The sequence below is a fragment of the Bidens hawaiensis genome, unplaced genomic scaffold, assembly GCF_021521415.1.
Source record: "Bidens hawaiensis isolate Kalapana, Puna unplaced genomic scaffold, B.hawaiensis_p1.1 tig00031794_1, whole genome shotgun sequence".
NCBI classification, from domain to species: Eukaryota; Viridiplantae; Streptophyta; class Magnoliopsida; order Asterales; family Asteraceae; genus Bidens; species Bidens hawaiensis.
Window position 1 is genome coordinate 121034 of NW_027495377.1, and position 22184 is coordinate 143217.

Sequence of the window (22184 nt, forward strand, 5' to 3'; positions counted from 1 at the left end):
TAGAAGATAGGCTTACCTGGCCGTCGGTGGCTCAGGATCTCTTGGCCTGGCGGGTAAACCTCCACGAACCGACCCGCGGTCCGCTCTAAGATGGGCAACTCGTTCTCGTCCAGAGCACGAGTACCCATCCGCGCGGGACCATCTTCCTCCCGCGGGTTCAGGAGCGACTGAAGATCGTTCCCCTCTGAAATCAACAAGAAAGTTAAAAAAAATCGAAGTCAGCAAAATGAAACAAGACGTACCATAAGGGACAGAGTTCGAACCATATTCAAGGACGATCGGAACCTTATCCGCATTCGCCGCCTTCCACACCCGGCTCATCCCCAGCATCACCATCGCCGACTCCGGAAAACGGAAAACCGGGGACTGGACCCGGGATATCTTCGAGAACCATTCCGCCTCCTCGTAGTTGAGGGCGGGAAGGTTCGGAAGCGCCTGGCCATTCTTGAACTTCATGGCGATGGGGATGGCGCGAGCGGATATGAAGAAGAACTCTCTTCTCCACGAGCGAAGACTCCGCTCGGTGGTACAAATCTTTAAACCCTTGATACGGGTTGTAAGAGTGTACCACCCCTGGATGCACCTCCAAGTGTAGAAGGTCATCAGACGGTCAACGAGGGGCTCAAGGCCCAGTATCCGGCACACCCACTCAAAGTGCCGGACCTTGGCAATGGCCATGGGGTGCACCTCTGTCAGGTGCACACCGTGCCTCTCCAGGACACGGTACACAAACTTTGTCAACGGAAACCTAAGGTTTCCGTAGACAAAGAATGCAGCATAAACCCCGATCTTGCCACTAGGGGCATCGTACACAGTATGGTGGGGCTCAGGAAACTCAGGCTCGAGAGACTCGAGCATGAACTTCCTGACGATATACTGGTACAGCTCGGCAGGAAGAGAACACTGGCATTCGCCAGCAGTCTTCTGATCATCAGCATCGTGAGAAGACATGGTGGAAGAAAGAAGAAATTTCAGAGTAATGCTTTACCGAAAAAGAGAAATTCGCCGGAAATTACTGGAGAAGAAGAGATGAAAGTGGAAAGTGTGAATTGCAAATAACCCTCTCCCCCTTTATATAGTAATCGCAATTAATGCGATGAATTTAATACGGAAGAGAGAGAAATCAAAGGTGCAATGAAACTATGACGCGTGGCAAAGGCAAGCTGGCAACAGCTGTCAAAAGGACGTGTGCCAGAGATTTCGCGGCTACGCGCCCGAAATCCCGTGCCCACGCGCCTGAAAAAGCAACTGGAATGACCACATAATGTCATGTCGCCATAACTTCTGGCACGTCCTGACACAGTCAGAAGAAACCGTCGCACGACGTTTGAGGTATTGGGTTGTTATCCATCCACCAACTCTTCAAATTTCAAAATTTAAAAATTTGAAGACTAAGGTTCAAAAAAGTAAGCGGGAAAATACCCCTTACCTTGGCAAACAAGTAACCATAAGCCGGGTGTGGGTACAGTGTAAAGGCAAAACCCTTCACATACCTAACACCCGCAGGGAATTGAAGCCAAAATATTTGGCAACCAACCATAAGACGGGTGCGGGTACAGTGTAAAGGCAAAACCCTTCACATACCTAGCACCCGCAGGGAATGGACGCCAGGAATACCTTGGAAGTAAAGTAACCGTAAGACGGATGCAGGTACAGTGTAAAGGCAAAACCCTTCACATACCTAGCACCCGCTGAGAATTGAAACCAGGAAGGATCTTCTGGGCAATGCTTGTGAAAACGGAAATAATATCCCCGCATAGCGGGAACATCGAGTACTACGTTGTTTGAGGCTCCAAGATGGAATTGGTGGTTTAAACATAATTGATCACTATGTTCAAAAACTACCAGAACCACAGGGAGAATCCGCACAACTAAGACCCAATGCTCCTGACTTGCGAGGAGGTTACAGACCTACCCGCATCATACCCAAAGACCAAGCAGGAAACTCGGGAATTTCTGCAAGTGACAAGGACTTCCGCGGGAAGAACCCCCATGGAAAACCTTACAAAAACCCCTTTTCAAAACCCTTTGCTTAAGTCCAAAAGTTCACCTCACTTTATTAGACATTCGTGAGAAGAACATTGGACTGGGGGGACTTGAAGAGGTAGGTCCCAGCAGGGCTCGGTTGGTCCCGCATGACTCACCTTGAACAGGGATGTCTGCGCAAAGACCATCTACTCCCGCAGGACCCACCATGCTCAGAGAAGCCTACGCGCAGTATGCAAGCTGCATACGCAGGGAAAAGCCTCCCAATGGTAAAGTAACCCGCCTGTTCCCGCAGTTGCGGATACAAGCCATCAGGGAAGGCTACCCGCACAGCATAGCTACACGCATAAGGCTTAACACTTACAAATATTCAGTGTCACCTGAAAGAATGAGCAAAGGCGGGAGGGGGAAAACTCCCGCCAAAATGGGCCAGTCCGTATGATGGAGGATCTTTTGCGTGATACCTGACGAGGTAAAGACAAAAGATCTGACCAAGAATGCGACAGCTCACTGACAGCAGCGTGGCAGACAGCACGCCACAGCACTGTGACCAATAGCCGCCGCCTGCCCACCAACTCCTGCCAGACCACGTGCCTAGCCTGCAGTTGGTAGAAGACGAAGAGTGCACGGCACGCCTGCTCTGTGTCAGCCGCTACCTATCCACCACTCACAGGTAGGGCACGTGCATAGGTTACAGTTGGTAGCGTGTTGGGCCGGCTAAACCCCTTGGAAACCCACCTTCGGCTATAAAAGACAGCAAATGGTATTATCATTTCATCATCTACTATCTCGTATAACTTACTTGATAATTGCTCTAATAGTATTCATATACTTTTATATTTAAAGAGCAATATAGACTGATTCTCACGCCGGAGGGTGGTCACAAGGAGGAACCCCCCCCCCCTTCTCAGTGACGAGCTCACGGTGTCTGTTTTGCAGGTTCCCTGAAGTACAACTTACTCTGCTGGACCTAACCTTCGAGGGAAACATTACTTAGCCCCCAGATTACCCATAATCTGCCCGGGGTCACTTAGTGTTTCTTCACGATTGGTTGGAATTAAAAAACTAAACACACAAACACATAATACGCCCCCACACACTTCACTCACCCTATGCTCTTTAGGCTAAAGCCACTTCCAAGTCCTTTTTTTTCTGGTGTTGGGGGCGCCAACGTTGTGGGCTAAAGCCATGCAACAAATAGCCTAAGAGTTAATTGCATGATGGTTTGACCATTGTGGGACTAATTCGAAAGGTAGAAGTGCAAGCCTTTTAGGTGGAAGATCTTAAACTCAATCCTATAAAGTTTACACTTATTGTGGTGTAATTTAGAAGCTAGTAGGGGTAGCGTAATATTCATTGTTAAACAAAGTTACACAATGGTTTGTGGTTTTCTTGGTTTAAGTTGGTCTTGAAGTGTAAAGTGTAAACTTACCTTTGTTAAAAAGTCCATAGAATTTATATAAAAAGTCTATTGTTTTAGGTCACCAGGATCTATAGCATGCTACCAAACTGAAACCACGCAACCCAAAACACACGCCAGAGAGGTAGAAGGGCAAGCACGGGGCGTAGTCGATCTATTTCTTTCCTATGCAGGAGCATGAGCAGAATGAAACGGTATCGAGTCTAAAAAGTACGAGTAGGGATGATAAGATTTAAACTCGTTGCATTTTGTATCCAAAACAAATGCGCTACATCCCTAATCCCTCCCACCTTTTGTGACTTGGGTATGATATCGAGCTAATACAAATACATCTTTTAAGCATTCTCGATAGGTATGTGTCACTAAATCACTAATATAAAATATTTATATTGAAAAACATTGGTTTAGGTTTTATTAGTTACGAACTTCACAAGTCATCTTTATCACATCTAAAGTAATTAAACATGATTATTTGGTGGATAAGCATTTGGATATTTCATATCTTATCAGAAGCCTCTTTTAGCTTGTCCATAGTTCCATGTTAAAATCAAGTGTTTTATCTGTTTTAAAAACAAGTATCTTTTAACTTATTAGTTTGATAAAAGCAAAACAATTTCTATGCTCTGGTTCAGAAACCGCACATCATTTAGGTTTTTGTCAAGTGTCCACCACAGGCACATTCTTGTGAATCTTGTGGTGTTGCTATTTTCGAGCAAAGTTACCATCTTGTGGTATTGTGACTATTATCACAAGTAAAAATTATAAAAGTTCTATGAGGGTTTTGATCAAATACAAATAACAATCTTATCTTTTAGTTTGCTATCATGTGGTATTGTGACTATTATCACAAGAACTTTAGTAGAGCTTTGCAAGCCCTCAACAGCTCAAAGTCTATTTTTGACAAAAAATATATATATATTTTTTAAAACAATAAATTTCATTAAAACACAAGGGCCAAACAACCTGATAACAAGAAGCAATAAGAGCTAGCGGATGATGCTCAACAACCAAACACAACCCAAAACAAAACAAAACAATTACAAATCAAACCTCCTCCATCTATCCCAATCTATAGTCCAACTCTTCAACCTGCTTTGAGCCAAAGAAAAGCCATGGAGTTGATCTCGCCAATAATCTTTTATGATCTTAATAGGAGTATTAGAAAAGATAAGCTCATTAAGGGCACACCATCAACTCCAGCACGCAACCATAAAATATATATAGCATCACCTTTTTCTTGAAAGAGTGGCCCGGAGTATGCCTATGAATGTTGGGCAGGTCAGCTACGGCAAAACAAAAGAGGGATTTTACACCGAAGACTTAAATCTAATCATAACACTAATGCCACATACCATACCATAAACAAGCGATCCATAGATTTCATAGCAGATCCGCATATAAAGCAAATGCTGGGGGCCCGTTTTAAGATTTTCGTTTAATCAAGGCATCAAAACTTGGTAAACAGGCTGATATAGCGCTCCACCCAAAAGTATTTAACTTCAAAGGAAGCCAAGAATTCCACTCCAATATATTATAGCCGAAACAACATAAAGAAGTCTTTTGACCGACGCCACCAAAAACCAGCCCGTATTGACAAAATACCTTTATCAACAATAAATAACACATTCCTCATTAAAAAAAAAAAGGGACAACACTGTTATCAGCTCAACAGTATCAATCACATACCTAAGTTTCAATATTTTTTCATCAATGATAACAAGTTACCTAAAATTACACTTACATACATACAGTTTAGAGTTCACAACAAGAAACACAGATTTCATCATATCATATTACAACCAATGTTAAAATAACTTACTTTTCACCACAATGTCATACAATAATTCCTAATATTCCCAACCTCAAATTGTTTCAGGTACTTCATCAATTAACACTGTTTTCAACCGTTTCGACACCATCGGGTAACATTTCTCTGACCCTTTCGGGTTACAAAAGCCCGTCTGCTTAGCAGGGACAAATTTCATACCATCCTCACCCGTAAAAACATCCAAACCGCAATCTTTACAAAAAGATTCCACATCAGATTCCTCCATAAACAACCGTTTTGACACATCCACAACCGTATACGGGCTTAACTTATACCCTCCATAATTCAAACACGCCAACGCCAATGCTCGAACCTCACAAAGGAACGGTTCAACAACATAATACTGTAAACGAGATGCTTCCGAATCTACGGTTTCAAAAAACCGTTTATAATTCCCAATGCGTGAGTACCTTAAAAGCTTCCGCGAAAACATCATTTCCTTTGATTTCATGACTGGAAACGGAACCTTCCGGAACCATAGAGATAACGACTCGCCCGCTTGTTGGTGATCGGACCCGAGACGAAGAAGCACGTAAAACGAATAGAACTCAGGATTCGGTTTACGTGTTTGATCGTATAAGTGATATAAGGATGATAATGTCTTTGTGAGTTGTTCCATGTTAAGGTGAAGCATTGGAGACACACTTGAATTGGAATTCATATCATTTCTTCGAAGTTTATAATGAGAAATAATATGAAACTTCACAACTCTTTCATATATTTGTATAGCTTGATCAGTTATTACACCTTGCATACTTAAGTCTTGCCGTATAGACCGTGTTCGGTCAAACACGAAGTCATGGATAACATCAAAGGGTTGACTTTTTGATCCAAAAATGTTTAGAAGGTGATTCAACGTGTCTTCTAGTACACAAACGGGGCGTAAGTCAACGTCTCGCACGTCTGCCGTGGATATTGTTCTGCAAAACTTTTTAACCGCGAGTGTAGACGATGATTGAGACGGGTTTCCGTTTAATCGTTCAAAAACGGCTAGATCGCGTAGTCGTTCGCGGCATGTTCGCTCGTCAACTGGGCACATGTACGGGCATGATCCAGTTAAGTTGGGGAGGTTTTCGGGGTCGTTATTGTCTTGTTTGTTGTTATTATTAGAAGTGGTGTGATTTAAGGTTGTTTTTCTAGTGTTTGGGTGGTTAAAGGTGTTTGAAGGTTTAAGGTTGTTTGGTTGAGTGTGAGATGAAGATGAATAAGCTGCTTTGCCTCTTCCTCTCCCCCTTCTTGGTTGCCATCTCTCCATAGTAATTTAAGATCTCTAAAAAAATAAAATTGTGACAAATACAGATTAATAATATTCATTTCTATTTAGGGGAGTGTTTGGGATTACTAATTAAAATTGGAATATTGAGGTTTCGATTGTGTCTGGTTAAATTGTTCAGTCCGAACAGATTAAAAATCATGTAACCCGATCAAGACTTATTATCCTGTTTATAAAAATGTGTCAAACGGGCTGGCAACTTGTTTATTAAACAAGTTAGATATGACAACTAAAAACCTGATTATTTTGGTGTCGTGTTTGTGTTGGAAATTGCCACCCCTAGTTCCTTACAGACACCGAACATAACACGGATAATCAGGCTTTGGTTGGCCCGTTTTAAAATAGTTTTGTTAAATAGGTTGTGATCAGGTTAACCTGTATAATCAAACATGTTGACCCGTTTAAAATTATAATAAGAATAAATAAATTTTAAAAGGTTAACCCTCCAGCCCGTTTACGGACTTGTTTACAACCCACTAGCCACCCATTTGACTTGTTTAGATAAATCAACGGGTGTCCGGGTTAGACGAATTTAATTCAGTCTGCATTCAACAAGAGCAATTAACATATGGTTGTGTTCAGGTTCCCCAAGTCAACCCGACAACCCGAAACCTGCCACAATTTCCAACACTAGTTTTGGTACAGCAAATAATCTGATTGGAGTGTTGGGATAACTGCAAACTGATCATGCTTATCATCCGATTATTCTATTCGAGGTGGAATCAATCAGCTTCTAATAATCTGTTTTCAGTTGCTTACTCAAGCTCATAATCTAATCTAATTAGCTGGAGAATATGAAACAAACTTACATGTATTTATTTATTTATTTATAAATGCAGATGCAGATATTGAATCATCACCAAATTAGCATCCATTCAGCTTCAAATGTCTGAATCTCGTCAACAGATAAGTGCTTACTTTATTGAATTCCATAGAATAGAAGATCAATCACTCTTGAATATTTTATTTTTATATAAAATTGTTTCTGAATTAGGGTTTGTTCTTGGGTGGATCCCAGGTTTCTTTTACCCGTTGACCGGGTGAAGTAGTTTTGTGCCTGTAAGCTTATTGGGCTCAAACTCGGTTTTATTGGTCTGGCCCAAATGGCGTGGGCTTCTCACAGTTTAAATACCCGAAAACCGAAATCGATTCCATACACGAAACTGAGTTTTTCCAATACACCAAAGCTGATTTTACAAATATCAGATCTATACCGAAAAAATACCTAAAAAATACCCGAAAAAAGATATTTTTTCAATATCCGGAAATTGGGTATTAAAATACCTAGTTTTAGAATGCCCGGTTCTATGCCCGAACCAAACTTTGGTATATAGGATATGGTTTTTAGAGATAACACCCGGACATGAACCCAACCCGGATACGGCCAATACCCGATTTTCTAATACCTGATCATATCCGAATCTTGTTTCATACCCAGAACCGGGAATTAGAAAAACCCCGTTTATTACAAGTTGCAACGATGGTAATTAACAAGTAGTTAAGGTCCGCACTTGAAGATGGGTTAAAATGCTTACGATATTGTGATGGTTCCATTTCAAATATCAAAACGTACATGTCAAGTGGATAAGTTTATAAAATCGAATAATCAAAAGACATAATCCAAATTTAGCATTTCAAACATTAATTTGTACCCCAAAAAGAATTAGGATAATTCAAGCAAATAAACAAAACATAAAAATAAAGAAAGCTGAAATTTTAAATATCATTTTTTTCTAAATACACTGACGCCTACACGGGGTGCTATTGGTGTCAACAATTGAACAAAAAACAAGGAGGGGGGAGGGGGGAATGAGACTGAGACTCATACCCGGGGCATGTGAATTTTTATGAATGTCTTATCAATACCACTATGAAAAATGGATTTTCTTTATTTTAATTTATTTCCTGCTATGTGCGTGTATACATACACTAATAAAAACGCTAATCATTGACAACATCATTTGCTAACAACTAGGTGGAGTGCTGGCGTGCTGTGGCGGTGAAATTGATTTGGTCAAAATACGTTTGATTTGTCACGATACATGCATGACAGCGGCACTCATATAACTTATTATAACTAGGTGGAGCAGCTGCGTGTTGCGATGTTGAAATTGACGTGATCTAGATCATCACGATACCGCTACGATATTGCACTCAACATATACTATTGATGGTTTGCATATCGTGTGTCTGTGTGTATGTATTATTAAGCTTTTTAATCAATTTATTTGCTTCGCTTTCATTAGAAAAAAGGATCCATCCAAATAAAGAAAATCGTTACTGAAATATCAAATTTAGATTTTGTTCATGATGCAAAATTGTGTGTGACATCCTACCAACTACACATACCCATTCATATATAGCAACATTTTCATTTGCATTCATAAACATATTAGAGTGTTCCCGACGCGTTTTGCGCGGGGAACTCGACAACGGACCCGCATATTAAAACGCGAATACGCAAACACATCGTAACGAATATCACTCAGGCACAACAAAATAAAAGTTTATCTAACTATCAAAAGAACTTGGTTGGTATTGGTTCGGCTCATTATGGCATTGATGTGGTATTGACACTCGGTATGTGGTTACAATACAAAAAAATATTCTATTGCGAAAAAAACTCCGTTTTTATCGAAACTTACATAATTTGTTGCGAATACAACTTCGTTTTAACGGCATGACATATAAAAATATGAGCATGTCGTAGCGGCATAATAAAGTTTTTAAAATATCGTATGCTAAAGATTACCAAAGAATCAATAACTTAAATGTACAAGTAATAACAAAAAACTATATGGAAAGAAAAATACATGTTAAGGTACATACTAAAACCATGAAAACTTTAGAATGCTAAAGTGAAAAGTAAACAAAGTTTAGCAAAAAGAACTGCCATAGATCAAAACTAAAACAATTTAAAACTTGAGAGAGACTAAATTGAAATAATCTAAAATTTAAGAAATAAGATGCAAAAATTATACTATATGTTAAAGGAAACACTACATCAGTATGTTTCCTTTAATATATATTATAATGGTTTATGATAGTAACTAATATAGCATAAACCAAACAAGATGCGCTGACGCACAACTATTAGTATATATTTCTTTATGTAACAACACTATCATTTGCACGTTATCATACAATTACAAGTATTTATGCACGACTATAAATATATCATGCTTGTGATTGCAATAACATAATTAAACAATTCTCAATAAAAAGAAGTTAAAAAAGTTATATCAATGCTACGCTCCATACGTTTAGCCCTCCTTATTTTCGCATTATCTATTTAATGATTCCCATATTCTTTAAATTGATGTCTTCCAAAATAACGGCCTGCCACCATCTCCGGCCAATTGATAAACCTCCACCAGCTAGGATGAAGCTCTCGTCAAGAAACATTATCCATTCATCACTCATTCACTCATGCTTGTTGATGTTGGTAACACGAGTCTCTTCCGCTGAAGTAACTCAAAAGTAAGATTTCGTATTTTGAAACTGACTCTTATAAAAGAATCTTGTCGGACCAATTTTGAAACAAGTTAAAAGCTGTACTGATATATGTATATTGAAAGCACATTATTTTTCGTAATAAAAATCTTAATTGGGCTTAATCTAAGTTAAATTAAAGAGTTGTTTGATGACTTTGAGAACTACTGATATCTTTTCCATTGAGGTTGGGTTTCGGTACTCAAATTTCTCATAACTCGACATTTGAATTTGAATTTTCAATTCAGGTTGGATCAGATCACATAAATAAGGGCAAATGCTATAAAAAACCAACTTACTTTCTAGTTATTCTTACAAAAATCCCTCCACTTATTTTTTCATATAAAAGTCCCTTTACATAGCATTTTTGAACTGAAATGACTCATAATTATTATATTAGTTAATTACATAAGTGCTCCCTAGTTATATAAAATTACAACTTTAGTCCATAAGTTTGCTCAAATATAACGTTGTTAAACTTTTAAAAATCAATAAAATATCATTAATAATTTTCATTTAGGCCTTGTATATCTTCATCGATCACACTCTACAGAACCGTCACCATAAGCTAAGCTAGATCTGGAATCGTTTCAGAGGATAAACTCCATGGTTTCTAGATCTGTGCAGAACAAGGGATTGTTCAGGTGGTATTGACCGGATTTTTACCAGAAAGTTGAAGAGAGAGACGATTATAGGTGGCTATGGCGATCCTTCGTCCCCCTACCCTCGAGTTTCAGGTGTAAAGATGGTGTTGAAACCGGCGCAATGCGATTGGCGGTTAACCGGTGAGGATACGGTGGAAGATGAGCTGTGCCTGCGATTGTTGTCGGACCGACGGGAGAGATATGCAGTTATGCGGCAATAGTGATTTTCAGTGGTGGCCGGCATGAGGTGTGGCGGTGGATTCAGGTGAGGGTGGTGGTTGCCTATTGTTATTGTAAGAAAGGGGATATAAATTTGGTGAAAAGTGGCTAGGACAATGGGGTTGGGTGTTTGAATGAGGATTATTAATTCTGGTTTTCTTGTTTAAATTTAAAGATTATTTCGGTTACTTTTTTCAGTTAACTGAAGGCAAGCCTCATCCACATCAAATTATATTTATGTAAATTATGGACTAAAACTATCATTTTTATATAGTTGGGGACTATTAATGTAAATAACTTATATAATAGTTATAAGTTATTTCACACTTACGTTTAAAAATGCAATGTGGGGTGACTTTTATATGCAAAAATAAGTGGAGGGACTTTTGTAAAAAAAAACTAGAAAGTATGTGGTTATTTTTTTGGAATTTGCCCCATTATCTATAACAATTGAGAAGTTTGGTGCCGCTAAGTTCTGATTGGATCATTTGGCGGTATCATATTGGTAATTGATTTTTTTTTGTATACTTTTGTTTTAGTTTCTGTTTCGTAAAAATATACGGAAACCGACCAAATTCGCATAGGGTCATAGCCTCAACCTTCGCCACCGACAATGGTCCGGTTTTACCAACGCCTCGACTTTACCAACAGCCGAGTTTATCAACCGAAACCACCCTATTTGTCCACCTTAGTTTTTATACATATATTCTTTCTGTTTTTTTTTTGCTTTGGCACCATAACAAAAGTAACGGAAATTCATTGGTCCACCTCGATTTTTAAAATTTGTTCACTTTTTTTTAGCTCTGTACCGTAAAAAACGTAATCGAAACTGACCGAATTAGTGTCGAGTTACCGCCTCAATGACCAGGACCAACAACGCTTGGGTTTTACCACCGCCTGAGTTTACCAACCAAATAAACGTCGAAAATTTTGGTCTTAGTACTGGTACAATAATCCATATAACCGGAACCTACCGAATTAGCGTTGACTTACCGACTTAACGGTTGGGTGTTACCAACGCTCGGGTTTAATCGACCTACTCGACGCAACGTGCCCATGGCAAAACACTAGTAAATAATATTGATAACTTGTCGTTTGACCGGTAAACTTAAGAGTTAGAATAGGCATTTTTTTATATTAATCACCACTAAAAGATAATACATGACCATTCAATAATCATTAAGGGGATCTTTGTTTTTTCTTCAAACATCTTCAAGGGAGCTAATGTCTGCACGCGCGCAGACATTACCCTTGAAGACTGTTTGTTTTTTTTCTTAAAACAGATCTTAAGTTATCTTCTTTCATCTTAAAAGAAAAGCAAAGAAATCTTGCTTAAAACATCTTCGCAAAAAAATCATACTCTTATCCCTTTGAAGCCACCCTCTCATCCACTCCTCCCACCACCGTCCGCCACCACCACCCACCATACGCCACCACCACCATCCCCCACTGCCACCGTCCACCACCATCCACCGTCACTACCCACCGTCCGCCGCCACTACCAACATCCACCACCACTACCCATCGTCCGCCACCACCACCACCACCACCATCCATCACAGCCACCACCAATCACCACCGTCCACCACCCACCACAACCGTTCATCACCACCACCACCCACTGTCGGACGTCATCACCGTCAACTACCACCGTCCACCACCCACCAAAACCGTCCATTACCACCACCCACTGTCCACCACCACCATCCATCGCCACTACCCACCGTCCGCCGCCACAATTTTATTATTTTATTTTCTATGTAACTTGAATAAATGACTTCTATCTTGTGAGATAAGTTTGACAGTTATGCAGACAGTATCAGCTTATAAAAACAAACAGTCTTATATTTTCAGCTTGCAGATCTTCAGACCACATCTTCAGTTGCAGACATGAAAACAGATGAAATCAGCTTGCAGACATTTTATGTCTGCAAAAACAAACAGCACCTAAGAGAGAATAATCGAAGTTCTTAATTGATTTCCATGCTTTTTTTTTTCACTTTGATTTAAAAATATAACATATATAGACTGATCTTTTTGTGGTGCGCACATATGATGTATATATATGTGAACCCTCGGGTGGGCAAAAGTGAAATTGCACTAATTTTGACGTTATTTTACTAATCTCGTGAAAATAACGTTAAAAGTGACGGACGGTTAATCAGGCATCATGTAGTGGCGTTGATAGCCGAAAGACAAGGGTACATGCACCGATCAGCCGGTGTCCCGATGATTGAGTGCTATGTGCCTTATGTCCAAGGCTTGATGCAAAACTACTATCGAGCCGGGGGTCTCACCGAAAGCAGCCTCTCTATCCTTATAGGGTAGAGGTAAGGCTGTCTACATCTTACCCTCCTCAGACCCTACCATAGCTTTGCTATTGGTGGGATATACTGAGTACGATGATGATGATGATGATGATGATGATGATGATGAGACTGATCTTTTTCTAAGTAAGCTAAAAAAAATCTTGGGGCCAACATTAAAATGTCTTAGAGTTTGGTCAATAAAATGTAACACATTTGGATGTAAGGCTTTTGTTTTTATAATGGATTGTCAAAATCAATACAAACGATTTGCATCATGTATAGAGATGAACAAATTCAGTACCGGTACCGATTGTTACCTGTATCGAAATCGGCATCGATTTAGTACCATCGGTGCCAAAGTTTTGAGTTTCTGGATTGGTACAGTACCAGTATTTCTCGAATTTTTACCTTCAATGCCGGTACCGTCCCGGTACTGGTACAGTACCGATGACGAATCGAATATTTCGGTACCGGTACCAATATTTTGTGTTTTTCGGGACTGATACCGGTACGGTACCGAGCTCATCCGTAATCCTGTCTCATAAAGATTCCTTGGGTAGTTTCAAACGCTGTTAAAAGAAAGGATTACCAAAGGTCGAGGATTAGACAAAAGAAGAATTAATCGTATAAAAAATTAAAATCATTACTGAAAAATCAAGTATTAGATTTTGTTCATTTAACTGACCATATCTATTATTATTTGCATGTATACTTTTTATATAGTAACGCTACCATTTAAAATTTATTAAAAAAAATATCTAGAATAGTAACAAAGATTGCATGAAATTAAGCAGCATGTTGCATTGATGCACAACAACTATAAATACATATATCTCCTATTTGTGATTGCAATAAACCAAACAATTCCCATTTCAAAAAAGAAGCACGTTATAACAATGTCACACTCATCACAAACACCCATCTTTGTTTTAACATTGTCTATATTCTTGATTTTCGTTTTCTTTAAATGGATGTCATCCATTTTAAGAATCCAGAAAAACTTACCACCATCTCCGAGGAAGCTCCCGTTCATCGGAAACCTCCACCAGCTTGGATCGAGCCCCCAACACGCTCTCTTGGACATGGCCAAAAAACACGGTCAAAAGATCTTGAAAAGATCTTGAAAACCCATGATTTAGTGTTCTGTAATAGACCTATATTAAAAATCGCCAATACAATCTTGTATGGCTCCAAGGACATAGCATTTTGTCCGTATGGTGAACACTGGAGGCAGATGAAGAGCATTGCAGTGCTCCATCTTCTAAGTAATAGACATGTTCAATCATTTCAACACGTAAGGGAAGAAGAGATTGCTCTTATGATTGATACGATTGGAGAAAGTAATGCTTCGTTAGTTAACTTAAGCGAATTTTTTGTGTCACTAACGAATAATGTAGTTTGTAGGGTGGCATTAGGAAAGACATATCGCGGTTTAAGGTTTAAGAACTTGCTGGAAAGGTTAATGGATATTTTAGACGCTCTAAGCGTTGGTAGTTATATTCCATGGCTATCATGGGTGGACCGTGTGAGTGGTTTACAACGAACAACAGATGAAGTTGCTAAAGAATTTGATGAGCTACTCGAGGGCGTTCTTGAAGAACATATTGATAAGAAAAGAGTGGCGGATGGTGGTGACCAACATGATAAAGCCCAAGATTTGGTAGACATCTTGCTTGATGTTCAAAGAGAAAAAGCAGGAGGATTTGTCATAGACAAGGATACCATTAAAGCTGTCATCTTGGTAAGATTTACAATACAGTGCATACATTACACTTTGTGTTGAAGCTACACTTTACTATAAGAAATTACGCACCCATAATGACAATTGTTATTTTCTTTAATTGATTTCTAAACTAGTCATTTGTTGTAATAGCGATATCAAACAAGTAACTAACCTAGATATCAAACATAAACAACAAAAACTACCATTTGGTCATTATGGTTTTAAAAAGGGATAATGGCACGCAATCAGGGTCGTCTCAACATTTGTAGAGGTCTGAAGCGAACTAAAATATTGAGGCATTTTCAAAGATTCAGTTGGTGTAAGCTCTCCTCCTTTTCCCGGGCTTGGGACCGTCAATAGTAAACTAATAAGTTTATAGTTTGCAGACTTAAAATTTTTCTGTTTCTTTAACCTTTTAGATTATATTTGACATTATAAAAAATCTAACTATAAATAATCTAAGATTCTAACCATCCTCCATTAGCTTATGTCCTTTTTTTTATTTTATTTTTTCTATAATGGGTACCATAATACAAGGATGAATCATTAATGACACGGGCCTCACTATTAACTGTGACTCATCAACAAGTTCTTAATAAAAAAAGCCTAGTTTTAAAAGATGTAGTACATAACCCATATAAAATTGAAGGCCTAGAAATACTAGAGACCCAAAGCCATTGACTTATTTGGCTGGCCCATGGGCCAGGCCTGCACAACCGTAATCAAATTTTCAAAGTGTTCAAATTTAGTCACTCGATTATGTATCAAATACATTTTAAAACTTGTTATTGTTCTACAGAAGCAATCTATTTTAGAAAACCAACGTACATCAATGCATCAGCTATTTATATGCTAGTAATTTTAGTGTTTTCAAGTCCTTTTAATTTACCTGGATTTACTTGAATGCAAAGTGTAGTTATAACAAACAACGATATAAGTTAGGAGATTAATTTACACTTATTCGAGACTATTATAACTTTTAGCATCAACAAAACCCCCTAGTGACGAGGGGTTTCTGAAGGGGCATCACCCTTAGAAGGGACTAATTGGGGCAACATCTGGGTGGCCAAGGAACATATTTGCATGGGTCCAGGGGGTAACGCACCTAGCAAGTTTGGTGAAAAAAATAAATAAAAGTCATTAGAAGTGGCGTCGAATTTGAATGGTACATGTAAAGTTGCATGATAATTGATCGTTATTAGGAAATGATTATGAGTGATAACAAGTCATTACCGGTCATCCAATTGGAATTGGAATTGGTCATCAGTAGTAACCATGATAAGAAATAACTTGTTCATTAGTGATAGTTACGCTATCAATAGAAACCGCTAACGATCCTAACTGATACTAGTGGTAACAGCTTGCGATCAACAGTCACTTGGTCATTGTTGGCTAGCTAATCATCAGTGGTAACTCAGTTAAATCCAATGTTGTTTCTATTGAATGTTTTAATGTTAACTAACACACTCTTTCACGAAGAATTATGACATTTCAACAAAACATTGTGATGTTTCATACCTATATAACTAAGGTCTTTGGCCATTTAAAATTAACAAACTTTGTATGAATCGGGTACACGTTTTTTCTTCTAGGACATTTTTGCTGCAGGAACGGATACAACATCCACAAGCATAGAGTGGGCAGTTAGCGAGCTGGTAAAACATCCCCATGTAATGAAAAAGCTACAACAAGAAGTTACATCAATTGCAAATGGAAGATCCATGATTAACGAGGACGACTTGGAGAAAATGATATATCTAAAGGCAATCATCAAAGAGACACTTCGACTTCATATTCCACTTCCGCTACTTGTTCAACGAGAATCGACACAAGATATCAATCTAATGGGGTATGATATTCCAGCAGGCACACGAGTGGTTATGAATGCTTGGGCGCTAGGACGAGATCCATCACTGTGGGAAAAACCTGATGAGTTTAAACCAGAGAGGTTCTTGAACAGTTCAGTTGACTACAAAGGGTTTCATTACCAGTTCATCCCCTTCGGAGCTGGCCGAAGAGGGTGTCCGGGAATCCAATTTGCTATGGTGATTAATGAGCTCGCGATTGCGAATTTAGTTTACAAATATGATTTGGCATTGCCGGATGGAAAAGGGGGTGAAGAATTAGATATGAGTGAGATCACGGGGCTTACCACCCATAGGAAGACCCCATTACTTCTTATGGCGTCTCCTCGCTTCTAGTAATTGCTTATAATAATTTGATATAACTATAGGTATCTAGAAAGTGTGTTATATAAGATGTTTGCTTGCTAAAAAGGTAATATTATTTGTAGTAATGGAACTGTGTTCTAAAATAGAGTATTAAATAAACTTCTTTTTATGTATAACCAAGACCATCTTCAATAGGAGACGAAAATTGTTACAAAAATATTACCACATCACCCCACTTTTCACTAGGGATGGTACCGGTACCGATCCCCAAAATCCCGATTCCAAAATTCGGAAATTGTTGGTACCGGTACCGGTACCGAAATGATCAGTTCGGTACCGGTACGGTACCGGTATTTCGTGAAAAATTCGGGAAATACCGGTGCTGTACCGAACCGTACCGATACCGAAAACTCAAAACTTGGTACCGATTCGGTACCGACGGTACCAAATCGGTACCGAATTCGGTACCGGTACAGGTACCAATCGGTACCCGTACCGAAAACGCTCATCCCTACTTTTCACCTTCTTTCTACTCTATCTCACATTACCTCACTTTTCACTCTCTTTCCTTTTTAAGAAGACCAGTTTTGGCATAAACTCATTTCACTCGAAACTCATTCCCATCACCCAAACCCACATGTCCCACAAACTTTTAACAGGTTTAGTTAAATCAAAATAGAAAGCACCACGAGTTTATTAAAAAATTTCACATATTAAAACTTATCGTGTTCAATACTCACCCCATTTTCATGGGCCTGTTGATGCCATTATTCAGCAAGAAAAATAAATTTTAATGAAAAATAATAATAATAATAATAATAATAATAATAATAATAATAATAATAAACCACAAATGTATATATCAATATTTGTTGTCAAAACGTCAAAGACCCGAAAACAAATGTTTAAGATAACAATAGCAGCGTTGGATCACACTTATTTCAAGCTGATACTGTTTTGACCCGAAACAAATTTAAATTAAAGCTTTCAAAACGATCCCTTTTGAGTCAGATTGATTTTACACAGAATTCGTTTTAACCTGAATCAAATTGGTATTTTTTTATAAGATCACCAACTTTGATACAAATGTTAGATGCATTTTTATGCATGGTTTATAGCACTTAAAAAGTTTTTTTTTTTTTAATCAAATATCATGCCTCTATCATGTTCATATTTTATTATTTTGTGAATCACTTGTTCGGTGAATGGAATCTACTTTGGATTGTTTTTTTATTGTTTTTGTAGGTGTGGAACAGTTGAGAGATGACAGTAGATAGAAACGAAAGGTTTCAAACAGAAAAATCAAGTGATCGATTTATGAGAAAACGAGCTTAAATGATGAAATTAAATGGAACACAAGATAATGGTCAATTTAAATGAAATCAAAAGATGGTGTTGGATTATGTTGGGCTCACGTGAAGTGAAAGGAGGTAAGTTCACATTAAGTTATTAAACAGCATGATGGGATTAATCCAAACGAGTCTTAGCTGGGGATTAATGCACGATAGGCCCAAAAGAAACTAAAAGGTGAGTAATTAAGGTGTTGTTGGTTTTCTTAAGAAAAACTCTGCATGAGCTCTTCTGTCTGTGGTGCGCACACCACCCACAGACATGAGATTCTGCAGAGTGTTTGTTTTCTCAAAAATGTTTCATTAAAAAAGCATCTGTGCGGATTCTTCTTTGTGCAGACTTGGCCCAACCTCTTTTTACTTCTTCTAACCTCTTCTAACCCCATTAAAAAAATCATCATTTTTTTCTCCTTCAGAGGACTCTCAACCCTAGCCACCACCCATCCTCCTCCGCCGCTGCCGCTGCTCTACGCCACCGCTGCTCTCTTCCACCACCGTCGCTACTAGTATTTAATTTTTCATCTGGTATTTAATCTTTCATCTACATATGAATTAGGGGTATTTGGATGTGGCTTTTCGAATTAATTGTTGCTAATTGAAAATCTTTTTCGCTTGAGGAAATTGATTCATTAACCCTAAATTTCAGTTTATTTTAGCAGTGTGCAAAAAGATAAACAACCCATTTATTTTAATAACTGACTGTAAAGGTTTAACTTATTCACCTATGATTGTCTGTTCTGAATGATGTGGTGATTTCATTTGAAAACCTTTGTGAATGAATGATGGTTGACCTATAATAAAATAGGTTTATATAAATATCTGGATCATCTCTTGATCCAGCTACAGATCTTTAGTTTAGTTTGATAACTTTAAACATTGACTGATCATTTGTTTGAATATAATATTTAGAATTGTAGTCTTTCCGTTTATTTATCATTTATATGCTAAGTTTCTTATTCATGAAGAAACATGTAGGATAGGTTTCTTCTTCAAGAAGAAATGTCAATTGACTATAACATTTGTATGTAAAAAATCTTACGTTTCTTAGTCATGAAGAAACATAAAATTTTAATTATATCCCTTGTATATACAAAACTTTATGTTTCTTAAACGTGAAGAAATTATATTTGTCTATCTCATCTTATATATAAAAGCTTATGTTTCTTAATTAATAAGAAACATAAATTTAGCTATAACCTTTGTATATATCAAGTTTATATAAACATTATTATGATCAAGGTTTGGGCTACACTCCCGATTATGGCCTAAGCCATAATATAATAATAACTTAAGCGAAACCCCTACCTTACACGGGTATTTGGAGTTTACACGCTAGAGCTTGTATGAGCATCACTTCAACTCTATATCGCGTACTGAGGCTTAAATCGTCGGAACCTTGGGGCTTGGCACGTACTACGAGAACCGGCAAGCAAAACGATGTTAAGTGTGTGAGAGAAAATATTTCGGTGTAAGATGGAATGTGCCACAAGCCTTCCAATTTATAGCAGTTTTTGTGCTCCTTCGTGTAGCGAGAAGGAACAAGGATCTAGCCGTTTAGCGAACCGACCTTAAGTTTGCTGAGTCATCAGCGGGTTTGCCACGTGGTTTGACAACCCGCCACGTGTTTACACGTGTCTTACTTGTAAAATGGTTACTTCGCTTAGCGCGAAGTAGTTAAGGGTTGGTTATTCGCGTATCGCCATCAAAGCGCCACATTGCGCCCATTACCCATGCGCGTCGGGTGCTTCGCACCCTCAGCTAGGACTACTAAGAGCGATTAGTCACATAAGAATATTACTATGGAAATTTCTTTCTTATAAAGAGCTTTCAAGTTTTATAATTTTCCAATGTGGGAGGAAATTTTTTCTTTCCTACGTAAAGCCCCGAACCCGGTAGCCCTACTTTAACGTCGGATTTACTCATAAACACAGTTCTTACAAATCAGAGTTCATTAAAACTTTCGCGGAATATAAAAACTTTCATGAAACGTTACAGCAATCCAAAACTTGCCTTAATTAAACATTCTTGTCTTTCAAAATAAACGTCATTTACATTAAAACATCTTGAGTCTTCAGATGCCAGTCTCCTATTCGCCCACCATGTGCCTGCTCAAGCTAGCTGTCTCATTCTACTCACCTGCGTGCATACTAAAAGTCAGCTACGCTGAGTGAGTTCTAGTTAATCGGACGCCATACATTACATACACATACATACATATCCGAAGATACATATCCATACTTAACCAGTTACCCTTCTGTTCTTCATACATACTTACTACCATACATACATACATATCTACAATCACTAACCTCAGTCTACCGAGAGTACGTTCATAGTCCGCCGTCTATACCTGTACTCAAGGTCGTGAACACGTAAAAGGTCCGCAGTCCTTACCTATGTTCACCATTCATGGTACATGCAAGGTCCGCGGTCCTTCCCTATACCATCCTACATCCACAACACGTACAAGGTCCACAGTCCTTCCCTATGTTGCAACCTAATTCATAGCATGTACGAGGTCTGCAGTCCTCCCCTATGCTACCACAGCACGTATAAGGTCCACAGTCCTTTCCTATGCTACCACAGCACGTATAAGGTCCACAGTCCTTTCCTATGCTGATGCCTATCTATAATACGTATAAGGTCCGCAGTCCTTAACTACGTTGTCGTCTATTATCTGTAACACGTATAAGGCCCACCGTCCCTATCTACGTTTACATCTATCATCTACATTACGTATAAGGCCCGCAGTCCTTAACTAAGCCATCACCAGCCGAGTCTATGTCCGACAGAAGCTAGAGGGATTTGTCATCCTAACTTACTATGTCGAACGTAGAACTCACATACCATTCGTGTACCTGTATACACATACTTCACATATACAATAATTACATTATAGCATAAGAACACTCTAGGCGTTCTTTACATCCTTCATTTAACAACCATACCCCTTGTCGATACGTGCAATATCCGAAGATCGTTCACGCCCCGACAAGTATTCATTAGTAATGTACATACATCTTCGATATATAATATTCGTACCTTTATTTTTAACCTGACAGTACGCGCAATATCCGAAGATCGTTCGCGTACCGACAAGCAATCATTCATATCCATCACATATATCACATATGGCATACACTTATCACTTAGGATAAATGTATTAACAAACACATCGAGTATGCACACAACCCCGAAAACATAACAAGGAATGGGGCTAGAAACTCACCTGAACTCTGCTTCTTCCTCCGATAGTTGTAAATCCCTTCTTTAACTGAGCTCGGCTGACTGTATAAGTTACACGTATCAATACTCGCCTGATCTAATCTGGCGGCCTAGTATTAGCTTACTTTTACTTATCGTTTTTAATCTATATTCTAATCGAACTTGACTTTAGGCGAAGTTGTCATCAGGCGAACTTGGCTTTAGGCGAAGTTGTCATCAGGCGAACTTGGCTTTAGGCGAAGTTGTCATCAGGCGAACTTAGCTTTAGGCGAAGTTAAACCTTAGGCGAACTTAGCTTTAGGCGAAGTTGTCATCAGGCGAACTTAGCTTCAGGCGAAGTTGTCATCAGGCGAACTTAGCTTTAGGCGAAGTTAACCTTAGGCGAACTTAGCTTTGCAGGCGAAGTTCATCAGGCGAACTTAGTTTGCAGGCGAAGTTTTCGGCTGCAGCTACTGTTCGTTCTTAAATCCTTCGTTTCTTAACCAAATAACTCGATTTAGGTATCCACGGAATCGTCTGACCAGCGCCTACAAACCCCAACCATC

General features: G+C 38.8%; 1 protein-coding gene and 1 pseudogene across 2 annotated transcripts; one reads left to right on the forward strand and one right to left on the reverse strand.

Annotated features, from left to right (window-relative positions):
- Nucleotides 1–5172: 5172 nt before the first annotated feature.
- On the reverse strand, nucleotides 5173–6523 carry LOC143582582 (SAC3 family protein C-like). Its single transcript, XM_077065109.1, has one exon. The coding sequence runs from the start codon at nucleotides 6487–6489 to the stop codon at nucleotides 5269–5271; it is 1221 nt and encodes a 406-aa protein (XP_076921224.1). The 5' UTR covers nucleotides 6490–6523; the 3' UTR covers nucleotides 5173–5268.
- Nucleotides 6524–14067: 7544 nt separating this feature from the next.
- LOC143582595 (cytochrome P450 Tp4149 pseudogene) lies at nucleotides 14068–17134 on the forward strand (annotated as a pseudogene). Its single transcript, XR_013143997.1, has 2 exons — nucleotides 14068–14912; nucleotides 16487–17134. The product of XR_013143997.1 is annotated as a cytochrome P450 Tp4149 pseudogene (transcript).
- The last annotated feature ends 5050 nt before the right edge of the window (nucleotides 17135–22184 follow it).